General features: G+C 38.9%; 4 protein-coding genes across 5 annotated transcripts; 2 read left to right on the top strand and 2 right to left on the bottom strand.

Moving 5' to 3' along the window:
- Positions 1 to 187: 187 nt before the first annotated feature.
- LOC135948246 (5-phosphohydroxy-L-lysine phospho-lyase-like) lies at positions 188 to 5,976 on the top strand. The gene is made up of 11 exons (XM_065497441.1): positions 188 to 444; positions 1,181 to 1,299; positions 1,365 to 1,518; positions 1,894 to 2,036; positions 2,094 to 2,230; positions 2,281 to 2,363; positions 2,416 to 2,623; positions 2,678 to 2,822; positions 2,884 to 2,983; positions 3,048 to 3,239; positions 3,290 to 5,976. The coding sequence occupies exons 1-11, from the start codon at positions 359 to 361 to the stop codon at positions 3,438 to 3,440; spliced, it is 1,518 nt and encodes a 505-aa protein (XP_065353513.1). The 5' UTR covers positions 188 to 358; the 3' UTR covers positions 3,441 to 5,976.
- LOC135948248 (transmembrane protein 181) lies at positions 3,501 to 6,920 on the bottom strand. 2 transcript variants are annotated; one of them, XM_065497444.1, is made up of 12 exons: positions 6,656 to 6,919; positions 6,358 to 6,461; positions 5,973 to 6,137; positions 5,812 to 5,914; positions 5,603 to 5,756; positions 5,460 to 5,540; positions 5,296 to 5,395; positions 5,115 to 5,242; positions 4,901 to 5,050; positions 4,740 to 4,842; positions 4,456 to 4,680; positions 3,501 to 4,401 (listed from the first exon to the last, which is right to left on the bottom strand). In XM_065497444.1, exons 1-12 carry the CDS (start codon positions 6,814 to 6,816, stop codon positions 4,274 to 4,276), a joined length of 1,602 nt encoding a protein of 533 aa, XP_065353516.1. In that variant the 5' UTR covers positions 6,817 to 6,919; the 3' UTR covers positions 3,501 to 4,273. The 2 variants fall into 2 exon arrangements, with proteins under 2 accessions (XP_065353516.1, XP_065353515.1); XM_065497443.1 differs by having other exon boundaries at positions 3,501 to 4,680; positions 6,656 to 6,920.
- Positions 6,921 to 7,581: 661 nt separating this feature from the next.
- On the bottom strand, positions 7,582 to 10,500 carry LOC135948247 (pre-mRNA-processing factor 17). Its single transcript, XM_065497442.1, has 10 exons — positions 10,201 to 10,500; positions 9,667 to 9,886; positions 9,379 to 9,608; positions 9,229 to 9,325; positions 8,958 to 9,172; positions 8,787 to 8,895; positions 8,575 to 8,729; positions 8,176 to 8,309; positions 7,896 to 8,117; positions 7,582 to 7,833 (listed from the first exon to the last, which is right to left on the bottom strand). The coding sequence occupies exons 1-10, from the start codon at positions 10,384 to 10,386 to the stop codon at positions 7,656 to 7,658; spliced, it is 1,746 nt and encodes a 581-aa protein (XP_065353514.1). The 5' UTR covers positions 10,387 to 10,500; the 3' UTR covers positions 7,582 to 7,655.
- Positions 10,501 to 10,779: 279 nt separating this feature from the next.
- LOC135948254 (BRISC and BRCA1-A complex member 1-like) lies at positions 10,780 to 13,198 on the top strand. The gene is made up of 4 exons (XM_065497456.1): positions 10,780 to 10,900; positions 12,062 to 12,303; positions 12,362 to 12,691; positions 12,746 to 13,198. The coding sequence occupies exons 2-4, from the start codon at positions 12,068 to 12,070 to the stop codon at positions 13,050 to 13,052; spliced, it is 873 nt and encodes a 290-aa protein (XP_065353528.1). The 5' UTR covers positions 10,780 to 10,900; positions 12,062 to 12,067; the 3' UTR covers positions 13,053 to 13,198.
- Positions 13,199 to 13,366: the final 168 nt, after the last annotated feature.

Here is a 13,366-nt window from a genome sequence, read left to right as displayed (position 1 = left end):
GTCTGTCTGCCGTCTTCTTCACATCCACATAATATTATAATCACGACGGAGATCTCGGCAATGGGCAGTCCGCAGTCAGTAGTATGCATGCAGGTCGTGTGTTTACTACACGCATACCACGTGACAAATGCGCCCCGCCCCTCGTTACGTGCCTATTTCTGCTGATTTGTTGGTTGTCGATTGTCGTCAGTGCCAGGACTCGCAACTTTCAGCTGAATCTCTCCTCCGCGCCCCTCCGACCTTTGACAATCTGACCAACCTGTGTTTTTGTCTTTACAATCGACTGTCTCAAGTACCTGCATTATTTGTTTTTACGCCTAGTTCTTGTCTTGTGTCTTTACTTTGTACAACTGCCCCAATGGAGGGTAAGAATGAAGAGAGTGCGAAGTCTGTTGATTCTCTACAGATGGAAGAGACTTACCAGCTCAGACGGAGTTACATAGCGTAAGAAATTTAAGATTGCATAAGTGACAACAAATTTCCGATTCTCACGAGAACATAGCTTAAAAAGTGTATTTCAATCGACTTCAATCAATACTTTTGTACAACACACACCATACAGTTGTTTTTATTATTACAACGACTACAACACACCCCCCTTTTGGAAAAGTTAATCCCGCAATTTCTTGCATAAATTATAATAATGTTACATAAATTTATAATTATGATACATAAATTATATAATATATACATATTATGTATATTAAATTTAATGTCTCCACCCAATCATATTGATGAGCGGCCATAAGCCTATTTTTTTTATCAAAAATTCCAATTTTGCATTAGCTTCTGTATAAACATTGATAGTCATATTTCATTAATTAGCACCTCCAGATTTATATGAACAGCAGTTTTTGAAAGGAAAATCGAAAGCAGAACAAACTTTTTGTTAAGCGTAATTTATAATAGCCCTTAAATATTTAATGACACACGTTCACACCGTGGGGTTAGAGCCACAGCCAATTTATGAGGAAGAATGTTTGTTATTTAAGCAAGATCTAAATCCTGTCAATAACAAAGGATAATAACCATTTTAAATCACTAAAGAACCTAAGTGAATATGTTAAAAACGAATACATTTGGCTCACTAAATTGAAATTATCGGTTTTAATGCGTCCTTCAGTTAATTATCTCTGCAAATAATAACATGAGACAGAATCTCTGAATACCTATTTTACAGTGAATCATGCCAGTTGCACTACAATCAAAGTCCTTTGAAAATAATGAGCTCAGAGGGAGTCTACTTGATTGATTCGATGGGAACAAAATATTTGGACTGCGCCACAAGACTCTCCAGTGGTGAGTTCGTGACCCTGCAGAAAAGAAACTGGAAATAATTAACGTTACTTTGTAAAACACTACAGTCGGTCACTGTCATCCCTGTGTTGTGGCTGCAGGCCGTTCGATGATGCAAACTATGGGTGCCATTCAAGACTTTTCCCAGCACGAGTCTTACGTCAAAGCACTTCTCAAAACCCTCCCGCCCAATTTTGAAGTTTGTCTGTTTACAAATTCCGGGTAGGACACCAGATTCAAATTAGTTAACAAGGGAACCCTGGAATCGTTTCGCTCTGCAGTGCAATTTTTAGCGCCAAACGTTAGAAATTGAGTTTGTCCTCATCAACAATTGCAAACATACCTTAGAAAAATTAATTCGTCGTAAATTAAAAACAATTTGCAATTATCTTGCGTTAAATGTATATATTTTATAATTGGCTTTGCAAGTTTTTTTTAAATGTCCAGTCCGCGTTGCTAAAAAATGCTAGAATGAAAATTTTGGACTGGGTGCTCCCTGTAAATATTTAAAAAGTGAATACGTTTGCAGCAAAAAATTGCGGAACGAATCTGGGTTTTGCTTTAAGTTGACAAAATAAATTACTTCACACTATGCAGATCTGAAGCCAATGATTTGGCAGTGCAGCTGGCCAGGAATTATACCAATCGAAAAGCCGTGGTTGTTATGGAGAATTCCTTTCACGGGTCCAGTGAACTGTTGACCGAGATGTGTCCTAAGTCGTTCAGGAGACTCCCAACTGGTTGGCTATTTTAAACACCTAACCAAAATATCCCTAACTTAATGTCATGTGCGTCAGGCAAGCCAAACTGGGTCACTGTTGTGCCATTGCCAGACACCTACCGAGGAAAGTACATACAAGACATTTACGCTGCACAAAAGTATTTCGAAGATGCGAAAGACGTGATACAAAGAGGCATCGCTCAAGGAGGAGAAGTAGGGAAATTTAGCTAGAATTCTAATATGCTCACAAATTTAATTTCCAGATCGCATGCTTCTTGTCAGAGCCTATTTTCATGGTCCAAGGAATGATCATTCCACCTGCTGGTTACCTGGCTAATATCTATAGGTATAACAAGTCGGATATTCTGATTCTCCTTTATTTAATTTTCCAACTGTAGTTATATCAAGAGTCTAGGAGGGCTCGTCATAGCGGATGAAATTCAGCTGGGAATGGGACGCTGCGGCACTCAGTTTTGGGGTTTCCAAACTCAAGGTGCAGTGCCAGACATCCTAACCCTCGGAAAAGCCATAGGGAACGGCTACCCTCTGTCAGTTGTCATCACGTCGCGGCAGATTGCTGACACACTGCCCAACTGGGCGAAGCAGGTACAATGTTTTATTTTGGTAAAACCTGATCAATAACCTCTTGGTTGATAATAGTATCGCTGCGAATCGGTTGCTGTAGCGATTGGACACGCTGTTCTCAAGGTGCTTGACGAGGAGGAGTTAGTGCGGAGCGGATTACAAAGCATGGAGTACCTGTACCGAAAGCTTGTTCAATATGAAAGCAAGTTTCAATTCATAGGTAAATTTTTTCTTGAAGATTGTCATTAATTACTGTCGGACTCTAACGATTTTTCTACCAGGAGCTATACGAAAAATGGGCCTAATAATAGGGATCGAAATAGTATTAAGCAAAGAGTCCAGGAAACCTGATTCATCATTAGCTGAGAAAATAAGCTACAGGTAATAGAGTAGCATTTTAATTTCACAATGCATGCTTGACTAAACCTTTTGTTCTCCACTTTAGGCTTAAGGATAGCAATATTATTGTTGCAAATGAAGGCAACATGAATAATATACTGGTCTTCATGCCACCTTTTTGTATCACGATGCGCGATGTTGACATGCTGGTTGATGGTCTTGGCCGAATACTGACGGAAATAGAAGTGGAAAACTCGACAGCAATATTTGACGAGATTTTCACTTCACAACCAAGCACGTAAGTTATTTAAAGCACTGTGGCCGCTGGAAATTAATTTTTTCACGCAGGAGCACCTCTGCCATATTAGGCATATCCATGGCCGCGAGCAATGACATGACACTGGAGGAGGAGCCGCCATCACCGGACGTCACCTTCAACTACGCTTATTCCGACGAGGAAGCTCGGAAAGAGGCTGAAGCTTACGCCGACATGGATTAAACCTTCTTGCAGTTTTAGTGAGTAGGATATTAGACATTTCTAAAAAGAAATTTTCAGAAATTTGTATCCATAACCAGGCTACTCTCGCCTGTGTCGATTATTTTATTCACGTTTTTAACACCTAAATTTAAATAATATACATCATTCTCTTACAATAATTATGATAGTTTCGAGATTATGCAATGATCTCATCCAGAACACACAGACAGTGGTTATGATAACAATTATGTTTCAGCTGGAAACCAAAAATTCTAGCATTTGACTAGCAATGTGTGTTGATAATTGTTAGTTCAAACTCGGTTGTGTCAAAAGATGATGATGTGATTCAATGGAAAAACAAATTTCAGTCAGTGGCTTTAACATCACAAAGTTACCAATCCGTTTCAACATTCTTAGTGGAATTGCATGAGTACATGTTACTATGTTTCACAACAATATTTGAAGTTCTTGAAATTTTAGTTCAACCTTGCCTCATAATATGAAGTCTGAGCTGCTCTAATTTTAATAAGCCATGGTAGCTGTTAATTAAGTTGAGCCTTTATCTGCTCAAATCCAATACAACGCAAAAATTAATCGGGGAAAATAGACTGCTGGCTCAGACCTCTATGCGTGTTGTTAAATAACAAATTCAAATCTATTCACTTGTTATTATATCCGGGTGATGTATTTTTATAAAAATCCTGATATTTCAATGTTGAAAATAAATCTACGCAAGGGTGTTTTGGACAAATGCGCATCTGTCAATTTTCCATATAATCAGCACATAAAAATGACATATATCACATTGATTAATAACGTAACGCCTTTCACGGGGACGACGATGTTCGGTTTATTCAGTCACTATCGTCGTCATGGCTTCTTGTAAGAGGCTGCCTGCATTCCTCGTCAGACCCGTACACTACATCTTCGTCGCTGTCATTGATCATGGAGAAAGCAGGGTTGTCTTTCGTAATACTGGTTTCTAATTGAGAGATATTAATCAAATCTCGCTCAACGCGTATAATTAATTTTTTACCGAATATGTTATTTTCTGAAGGAGCGTACACATAGGCCATCGTGTAAAGATAAAAGTTTAGCAGTCCATAAAAAGACATGAACTCGGCCGAATTTTTGTAGGTTGTTGAGAGTTCAGCTACAAAGTTATCTTCCAATATTCCGACTCCAAAACGGAGGACAGTAATCATGATGCTCAGACTCAGCACAATTAGCATGAGCAGCGTCAAAAACTTCAATCGCATATCTGGAAAAAGGAACAAATTGCCATTAGGAAACGCGTGAAACTGTACAAAATAATTTTACCAAAAAACGGCATTGCTCTGAGATCTGTGTACGCTCGTAAAATCAAGAAGAAGAGGTAAACCAGGTATAATCCTCCAACAACAAAGAAGAATATCTTGAAATTCTGCATGGATTTAACATTTTGCATATTATGGTAATTTTAAGGGCTCAATAATTCTTACATAGAAGTTATCAGTGTCGATCTTGTAGCTGTATGTGGGGTCCTGCAGCTCATTGTATTTTTGCCAAATAGCCATGACTACAGCAGACAGCCATAACATACCAACTATCAATACTTTTGGCAGGTAGAAAGTCAGAATGTTTCTTTCGTTCTAAATTGATCAAGTAAATCGCCAAGTCAGAGTTGAAAATTAAACTCAAATATTCTACGTGTACCTGTCTCAATCCGTGGTAAATGCACAGCCAGAATAAAAGTAAGGCACAAAGGAAGGTAGCTTGAAAAATAGCGTCCAGTGCCCCAGGAACGGACGAGTTGAACAAAAATGTCATTGGAAATATCGGATCTGTAAACACGTCCTCAATTGTAACTTCAATACCTAATATTTTCGTGCCATACCGTTGTAAAGGAGGAGGAGAGGAAGTAACACTGACATCCATTTCTGCTCAATCGACCAGTCGTAAACTGTGTACTTCCGAAGAGCGTGGGCAAACCAACACTAGACACATAATTGTTTTAAAAAGATTTACAATATATCGACGTGTGCACTTAAACAAACTTACGGCTGTTACGAATGTCATCAAAAGAAAGATTATTCTGAACCACAATTCCAATTGTGTAAAGTCAGGGTTGTATGTTTTGAACTAGAAATTAGAATTATTTAATTTTAAATTTAAATCAACTGGTATTTTTGAAATGTTGTTACGTAAAAGAGGACTTCCTTGATGTTGTATCTTTGATGAAAACTTTCGAGTCCGTATAGGTGGACTGTCAAAATGTAATGCGTGTAGTCAAGGAATCCGAGATGTAAAACTATGAAATCGTCACACTCCTCTCGCTGGCAATGAACGTGTCTTGTTCTAAAAGTATAAAAACTTTGTGCATTTTATCTTTTCTAAGTATCTCTATTCCGACCTATTGTGCGCTTGATCTTCTCGGAGAACGGTCAACGGCTTGTGATCAGCAGTGATCCCTTCTATTGTGACACTCATGTGAAAGCGCTTGTCGTAGGTCTCGTCTGATATATTGAGTCGGCATTGAACAAAATTGGAAATAAAATATATATGTTGTTATACCGTCTTTGTTTGCGGTTTTCATTTTGGCAATGACCCACAGCTGCTGACAGTACGTGGTGAGGGCAGGTGTGCGCATCACAAAGGGTCCTCTGCTTATGTCACTGTTGTTGACTTTAGGGAGAAGTTGGCCCGATCGCTGGACGGTCGTGTGCGTTATTGGAGGACCTTTTATCATTAATAGACATTTCCGTTAATTATTGAATCAGCAATCAAGGGTAACATAAAAAATGGCAATCCCCTGTGCTTCTTTGATTATGCATTTTGCTTCGCATGAGCGTCATGCCAGTTGCCTAACTTTGGTTTGTGCAGGGGTTTTTATTCCAATAAATGGTTTGCTTTTTGTCAGAAAAACGTTTGCTCATTTTAATTGAAAAATTGGAAATACCTGCAATTCCGATAAACACGCCAAGGCCAAATATTGCGAAAAACGCGACGAAAACCATGACGAACTCCCTCTTGTGCATCGTGTAGAGTCGCATCTGCACGGATCTAGAACCATAACATAACAATGCGTAAGAGATTCGGCCCTACCCTTTTCATGCGAATTTTACTGGATTAACGAAAGGAAGATTAAATTTGAATGAAATTAAAAAAAATCGTTTGAAAATATTAAAGGGTTTTGCGGACTAAAGGGTTAAACAGATCCAAAATTATTCAAAAAGTCGTGGTCTTTGTGAGCTCACCTTTCACAGCGGTCGTGGTGATACGCAGGAGCGATGTATTTGTTGAACTCGCTGAACAGGTCGCTGAACTGGGACAGGGCACTGCGCACCCTGAGACACAAACCTGCCGTGGGCATGTGGTACGCATAGCCAAGGCTAGCCTCAGGCCGTATTCCGGCCATTTTTAGGGTGCAATCATGCAGTCGCGAAAACACCCGCTGTAGTTACGGAGTGGAGTTCAGCTTACGAGGTAGTAGGCGCCTGCGCCACAAGACAACCAGAGACTCGCCGCGTATAGTACTTGTGCCGGTTGGACGCGTTATTGATTTTTAACATGACACGCGCTCGTCATTTTATTTTTTGCATTGATTGACGCACAGAGACACTTGTAACCGATGCTGCTGAATTTTGATGATTAACGTTGAGTTTCGCAGTAGGTTGTTAATTTTTAAGTTTAGAGTATGCAACGAATCTACGACCTCTCTACGCCTTATCACTCAGGATGGAATCTAAAAGTTAAAATATGGTTTGATAGGCCAGTAATTCTTATCGTGTTGCATAAGCATTGAAATCGATGTTACATTTAGTAATTCTTATAATTGTTTATAGCATGAGCAATACATGCATGTATTTCAAATTAAATTAATGTTTTTTTGGGTGGGTTAAAATTTTGAAAAAAAAATCTGACATTCGTTTTCAACCAGAAATGAGTTAAAAAGATAATGAAATACGCACGTAGGTAATTTTACTATAGGTAATACTACATAATATATGGTATGAATTTGGTTTTAAAGGTGAAGTACAGCTGATGCCGTAACAGCTGCGTGCTAAACAATTTTCCTAAAAATATTACTATCAGATAATCTGCGCAGAGCCGAGTCATTCCTTGATTTAAATGTCACAAATCCTAATTTGTATTTGAAGGTTTGTTGACAGAAAGAAGTAAATTCACTGTAAGTCAAGTACTTTTTTATTTGAAATTAAAAATAGGCATCTTATAGTATGTACTAGAAACTAGTTTTTAATCCCAGTACTTAATGACCCCATCCCAGCCGGCAGTCACCACCTTGCTTGGCTCATGTGGATGCCACAGGCACGCGATGCAAACATTATCATGAGCTTTCCACTTTTTGTACAGTTTGGTTGTTTTCCAGTCCCAGACGTAGCATTTTCCGTCAGCGTCACCAGATATCAAGTAACTGTAACGCAAGAATATAGGCATATAATTGCAACATAATGCACCAAAACAATTATTTGTTACCTCATGTCCGGCGAAAAGTCTAGGCTGCAAGCATATCCAGCAACCATGTGGCCAGTGAACGTTTTCTTCCTGTTCATCTTGAATCTGTTCAGGGCCGAGAAGATGACAATCTTGTTGTCCATGCTCTGGCACGCCAACCACTTCTGGTTAGGTGCCATTGAGACGGCAGGCATCGAGTGCATCGACGGGTCAGCGATGTATTTCATGTCTACTGGAATGTCCCTGCGGATTTAATGTGAATTTAGAACTCAGTTCATTCGCTACATTGACAAGAAATTACCATTCCCAAACACGCAGACTCTTGTCATCTGAGGTAGTGACAAACCTCCTGTTGTCGTCCACAAAGGTGATAGTATTAACAGCTCCCAAATGCCGGTCATACTCTTGAACGACATCACCGGACCGAGTATCCCACTGAAAATAAAGCTTAAATTAGGGAACGTTCCGGGAAAATTTCTCATTTTTAGTTTTTTTTCCTAAATTGAATAAATTGATATTTAAAATTGAATGAACTATTTCAGCGTGAGAATCAGAATTTCATGAGGTAAATTTCAGATAGGCACTGGCATTAAAACCTGCCACAGACAAAACCAAAAGTAAAAAATGATTTCAAGTGATTCTATAGGGCTAAAATATAATCGTATCTCATAATAAAAAAGAGTATCTAAATGCAACATACACAAATGATCTTTTTGTCTGAAGTTCCAGCCACAAACAAATGTTGCTTTTCCCTCAAGGGATGGAATTTGATGCAGTAAGGAATCTTCCTACTGCTGAAGCGCCTCTTGACTCGGCCAGTCTCAGTATCCCATAGTTTGATGTATCTGTCATAGCCTGCAATACCATAAAATTGTAAAAACTGATTTTGCAGAAATTATACTGTCAACCTACCCGCTGACAGGAATTCCGTTCCTGAGGCGTTGAAGCAAATGTCGCGAACAGCTTGCCTGTGTCCATAATACGTTTGGATGCAACGTCTCTCATTGTACACTTCCCATAACTGCGGGAATGAAAATCATATTTCAGTCATGTGTGTCAGAAAAAAATTAAAGCAAAACCAACCTTGACTCTGCCGTCCATACTGCTTGAAAGCAGCAGATGAGCAGTCTTTGGGAACCACCTGATGGCAGATATGCCTTTTGTATGACCCGTCCAGGTGTGAATGTGAGTTTTGGGTAAAAAGCAACGACTTGGCGGAGCGTCAGACCGAAGGTTAACCCCCACATCGTGCGGAGGATGCAGAAATGACCTGCCTTGATAGTCCAGTGGATCGGAAACTGAAAACAAGAACAATTTTGCTAGCATAGTTAGCAAATGAAACAGATTCTCTTACTGTGCATGACAGCTTTCTCTTCGAACGTTTTGTCCTCTTGAGGTTTGCCCTTTTTCTGCTTCTTGGCCAAATATTCTTCAAGCTCAGCTTGCTCATCCTGGAATGCCAAATAAAATAATTTTGAGCTAAAAATCAAGTCCAAATTCATACCTCTGAAGGTTTAGCAACTTTGACCTCGTCCACAAAACCTCCCCAGGGTCCAATGAAGCCTTCAATATCTTCTGGTTGGTCGTTTCTCACTCTTTTCCTTTTGTCGCCAGGCCTCTTGGACGCTGGTTCAAAAGTAGTCAAACCACTTTTCTCCTCAGCCAAATCTGATGCTCCAACGAATGATCTTCCATCGCCAGGATCCCCACTTACTGTGGGATCTAGTGCATACCCTACAGACAGTAGATTTCTGTTATATTAATGACATCTCCCTAATTTGCATCCACAAACCATAAGTGTGGAACGTCCGTCGTTGAGCTTCAAATTGGAAATCGCTCATATGTGCTGCTTCCACAAAGCCAGATAATATATTCTTGTTTGCTTTTTGAAGGTCACTTTTGAATGGATTGTCTGGTCCAACTTGAGGCGCGAAAAGTTCTTCAAACTTTGGATTGTAAGCAACTTCTTTGGTTGTTACATCAATGTGTCTTATCGTGTCGCCCTGAGTACCCTGAAGCAGTAATAGAAATATACAAAAAATTAATAACACATTCATAATACTCAATTTCTCATTGTAAGATGATTAAATTTATGTATTTGCCTAATATGCTATTGCCAAAGCATAGCTACATATATGGTAAAGTTACAGTTTCTGCCGGGTTACACAACTTGCCAGTTCTTATGAGAACCCCATGTAAAAGTAGGGGTGGCGAAAACTGTAACTCGGCGGCGAAAACTGTGACTTTTCCATACAACTTTTATGTTTATTAAATTTGCAAAATTACATAACGTCGCAATAAAATTAAGTATAGTGAAATATATTACCTGAGGAATGACATCAGGAGCAGCGCAAATTTGCAGACTGTTTTTCTGTGAAAATTTCACTCCTTCTGGGTCAATCGGTTTTAAGTGAGCTAGAGCTTCCTCATTTGATTTCGGCGTAGATTTCACTTCAGTTTTCGAGGATTCTCCTTCTTCATCACTACTCGCGTATTCTTGGAGGGCATTCATTATGCCGAAACCAATTTGGGACCCTCAGTTCTTCAAGGAAAGCTGACTTACAACTGCTTTCAACTAATTTGTCCTGGATGAAATGCGTGCTCGTTGTAAAAACACAAACAACTTAAGGAAGGAGCGGTGCGCGCTGCGCACCACGTTACTCGTTTGTTTTTCTGATAACAAGCAAATATGTGGAGAGGAGTTGGAAACGGAGGCAGCCTAGATTTTTAGCACCTTGCGACTATATTAAGATAATTTTGTGTAAAGTGGTATTAATTTAATAATTACAATTGTCTAGTTGATTAAATGTGATTACTTGTTTAATAGGCTGACTTTTATAAAAATAATCAGGTGTCAGAGGCAAAAATGTCCTAGCTCTCTTCTAAAATTGCTTCACTTGGTGGAAAACATGAAAACATAAACAAGTGGATTTAAAATACATACATATCTACGTAACTGAGTCAGAACTAAAAATTCTATCTTTTTAGTCAGAATAGAGTTTATGTTAATAAGCAGCAGTTAACAGGTAACTTTTACTTAAATAGGTAGCGCTTGAAAGCTTGCTGGGGAAATATGTACATATGCCGTGACAGTGGGCGAACAGTTCTTGCAGGGAAACAAATAGAGGGCGTTTTACCATTTTAGTTGAGAAAGGCGACACCGATCAAGTTAAATATAATCAAGGAACATCACTTGAACATCTGGTGATGATTTGACACAGAGTTCGTGACTTTTCCATTAGATGGAGGGCCAGTGGGTGGCATAAAAACTTATTCCCAAGGTACTTTTTCCCGGTTTATTGCCACTTTTTCGGCAACCACGAAAGACTGATACGAGTCATTTTGAAAATCTTTTTTGCTCATGATGGTTAACTTTTCTCTTCAATTAAGGTAATGAACCCGTTTTAAAGCATCAAAACTTGAAAATTGAGTGATTTTATCGCTACTTGAAATCTGTGTTTCCCTACCGCAATCTATTCTTATGCCCGATTATACCGCGTATCTCACTAACTAAGGCGGTAACATTTTATAATTAACCGGGAATACATTTCTTAATGCCAGAGGAGTGCATTGGTTGATAAGAAAATATGATACATTGTTTAGGCCAATCACAGAGTGGCTAAAACACAGTTTCTAGCATCAAGGTGTATGCCTACTGTCACGGCACCATACTTGGCCAGGAAGTGTTGCTAATTCTTCAAGAAATTCAAGATCGTGGAAATAAATGTACATTTTTATTTTTTAAGAATTGATAAACATTAACGGCATAATAATTTTGTGTGTATGTATGTACATATCGTATTTTTATGTTGGTTAATACACAATCAGTTACATTATGTAAGTCCGCACATTGTGCCAGGACCTCCAACCTCTATTCGCACAAAAGTTACATAGGGTTTCGGGTTTCAGCCCCTATTCGCACCTAATTGTAAGTTAGAAGCAAATATGCCAACCTTGGGCATAATACATATACATACAGTGGTAACATTTTTATTTTCTGTCCATAAATATAAGAAACAAATCAACAAAATATTTTGTCGTTTTGTTGCAACTTTTGGAGTCGCTCAAATTTTTATTGCGTAATTTTTAATGATGAAGGTATCATTATTTCATCGTTAACATGTTTTCATTTTGTATTCAGAAAATTGAGAAAGTTAAATATTTAAAACGGAGTTATTTTTGTTCAGATAACGATGGACGAAAGAAAAAGTGAAGCCTCAGACCAGCAGTCGGTTGTTAACGACAGTGACGATACTTCAATGTCAGAGAGCAATAATTATGGAAACCTAGAAAATGAAGAGGAAGAACTTGACAAGAAAAGTAATATCCAGGAAAATTCTAACATCCTCCTTCCTAGAATGAATGTGCAAGAAAAGATCATAATCTGCCTTGATCTCTGTGCAGACTTGCATGGATCGGACCCATTTAGGTAAATGTCACGATTATGGATATATTTTAAATGCATCACGTTGTTTAATTCTTTCAAGGTTTGGAGATGGCACCAAATTGTCCACATTGAACATGTTGAAAAGAATAGTTCAGATGTTCTTGTTTTGCAAAATGACCATTGATACCAAACATGAGTATGCGTTGATGGCGCTTCATCGCGAAGGGGCCTCGTGGATCACGCACTTCACTGACACACCTTCTGATATCACTAACACAATGGCCACCTTGAAGTCAATGCCACAACCGCCGGAATGTGACATGTCCTGTGTGTTTGATAAAATCGTTGACATTATTGCCTTGCCCCACGTTTCTGATGTCAGCGTTGAGCTTCCTTCCCACATTTACAGAGTCATCATGCTCTATGCTAGGTATTTTTTATCCGCGAGAAATTCGGAAACAAAATAATGCTCATGTTTCCACAGGACGAATTGCCGGCCCATTCTTGGTACAAACTGTGGTTCAGCCAAAGCCTTGTCGTTGTCGCCATACTTCTTCTTTGATCTCATTTACGTCCATGAGCCGCTGAATGATATAAACAAAGACACCTGCCAAAGCATATTCAACGACCTTTGCACCGAGCTGTGCCTGCCAACCTCCTACGTTTTCAATGTAGGCCGAAATCCAACGAAGCTTCATGACTGCATGGCTAAATTGCTTGCCCACCCCCTGCAGAGGCCGCTTCAGGAAGATGCTGATTACAAATTACTGCCAGAAGAGCACTCCAACTGAGTCCAAAGTGAGCCTGAAAAACATTCCTAAAACGTGCATGTTCTGATCATGTGCCAGTTTTTAGTAAATCTAAAGAGGAATTTGTTTATTCTTACAGCTTCAGTGAAATGTTACTGTGAACCATAAATATATAAATTAAATCGGAAGACCAAATTTTAATTAATTTTCACATCATCAGATAAAATGTTAAAGCAGTCATTTACATTCCAAAGCTTACGCCAAATCATTTAAATAAATGTAAGTTCGTGAAATATTTGCTCACAGAGCAAATTAATATATTTTCTGATCCACGAGACACAAATCTATTCACACAA

The sequence above is a fragment of the Cloeon dipterum genome, chromosome 1 (genome assembly GCF_949628265.1).
Source record: "Cloeon dipterum chromosome 1, ieCloDipt1.1, whole genome shotgun sequence".
NCBI lineage: Eukaryota > Metazoa > Arthropoda > Insecta > Ephemeroptera > Baetidae > Cloeon > Cloeon dipterum.
The sequence above is the reverse complement of the archived record's forward strand: the minus strand, read 5'-3'. Positions and strand labels throughout refer to the sequence as shown.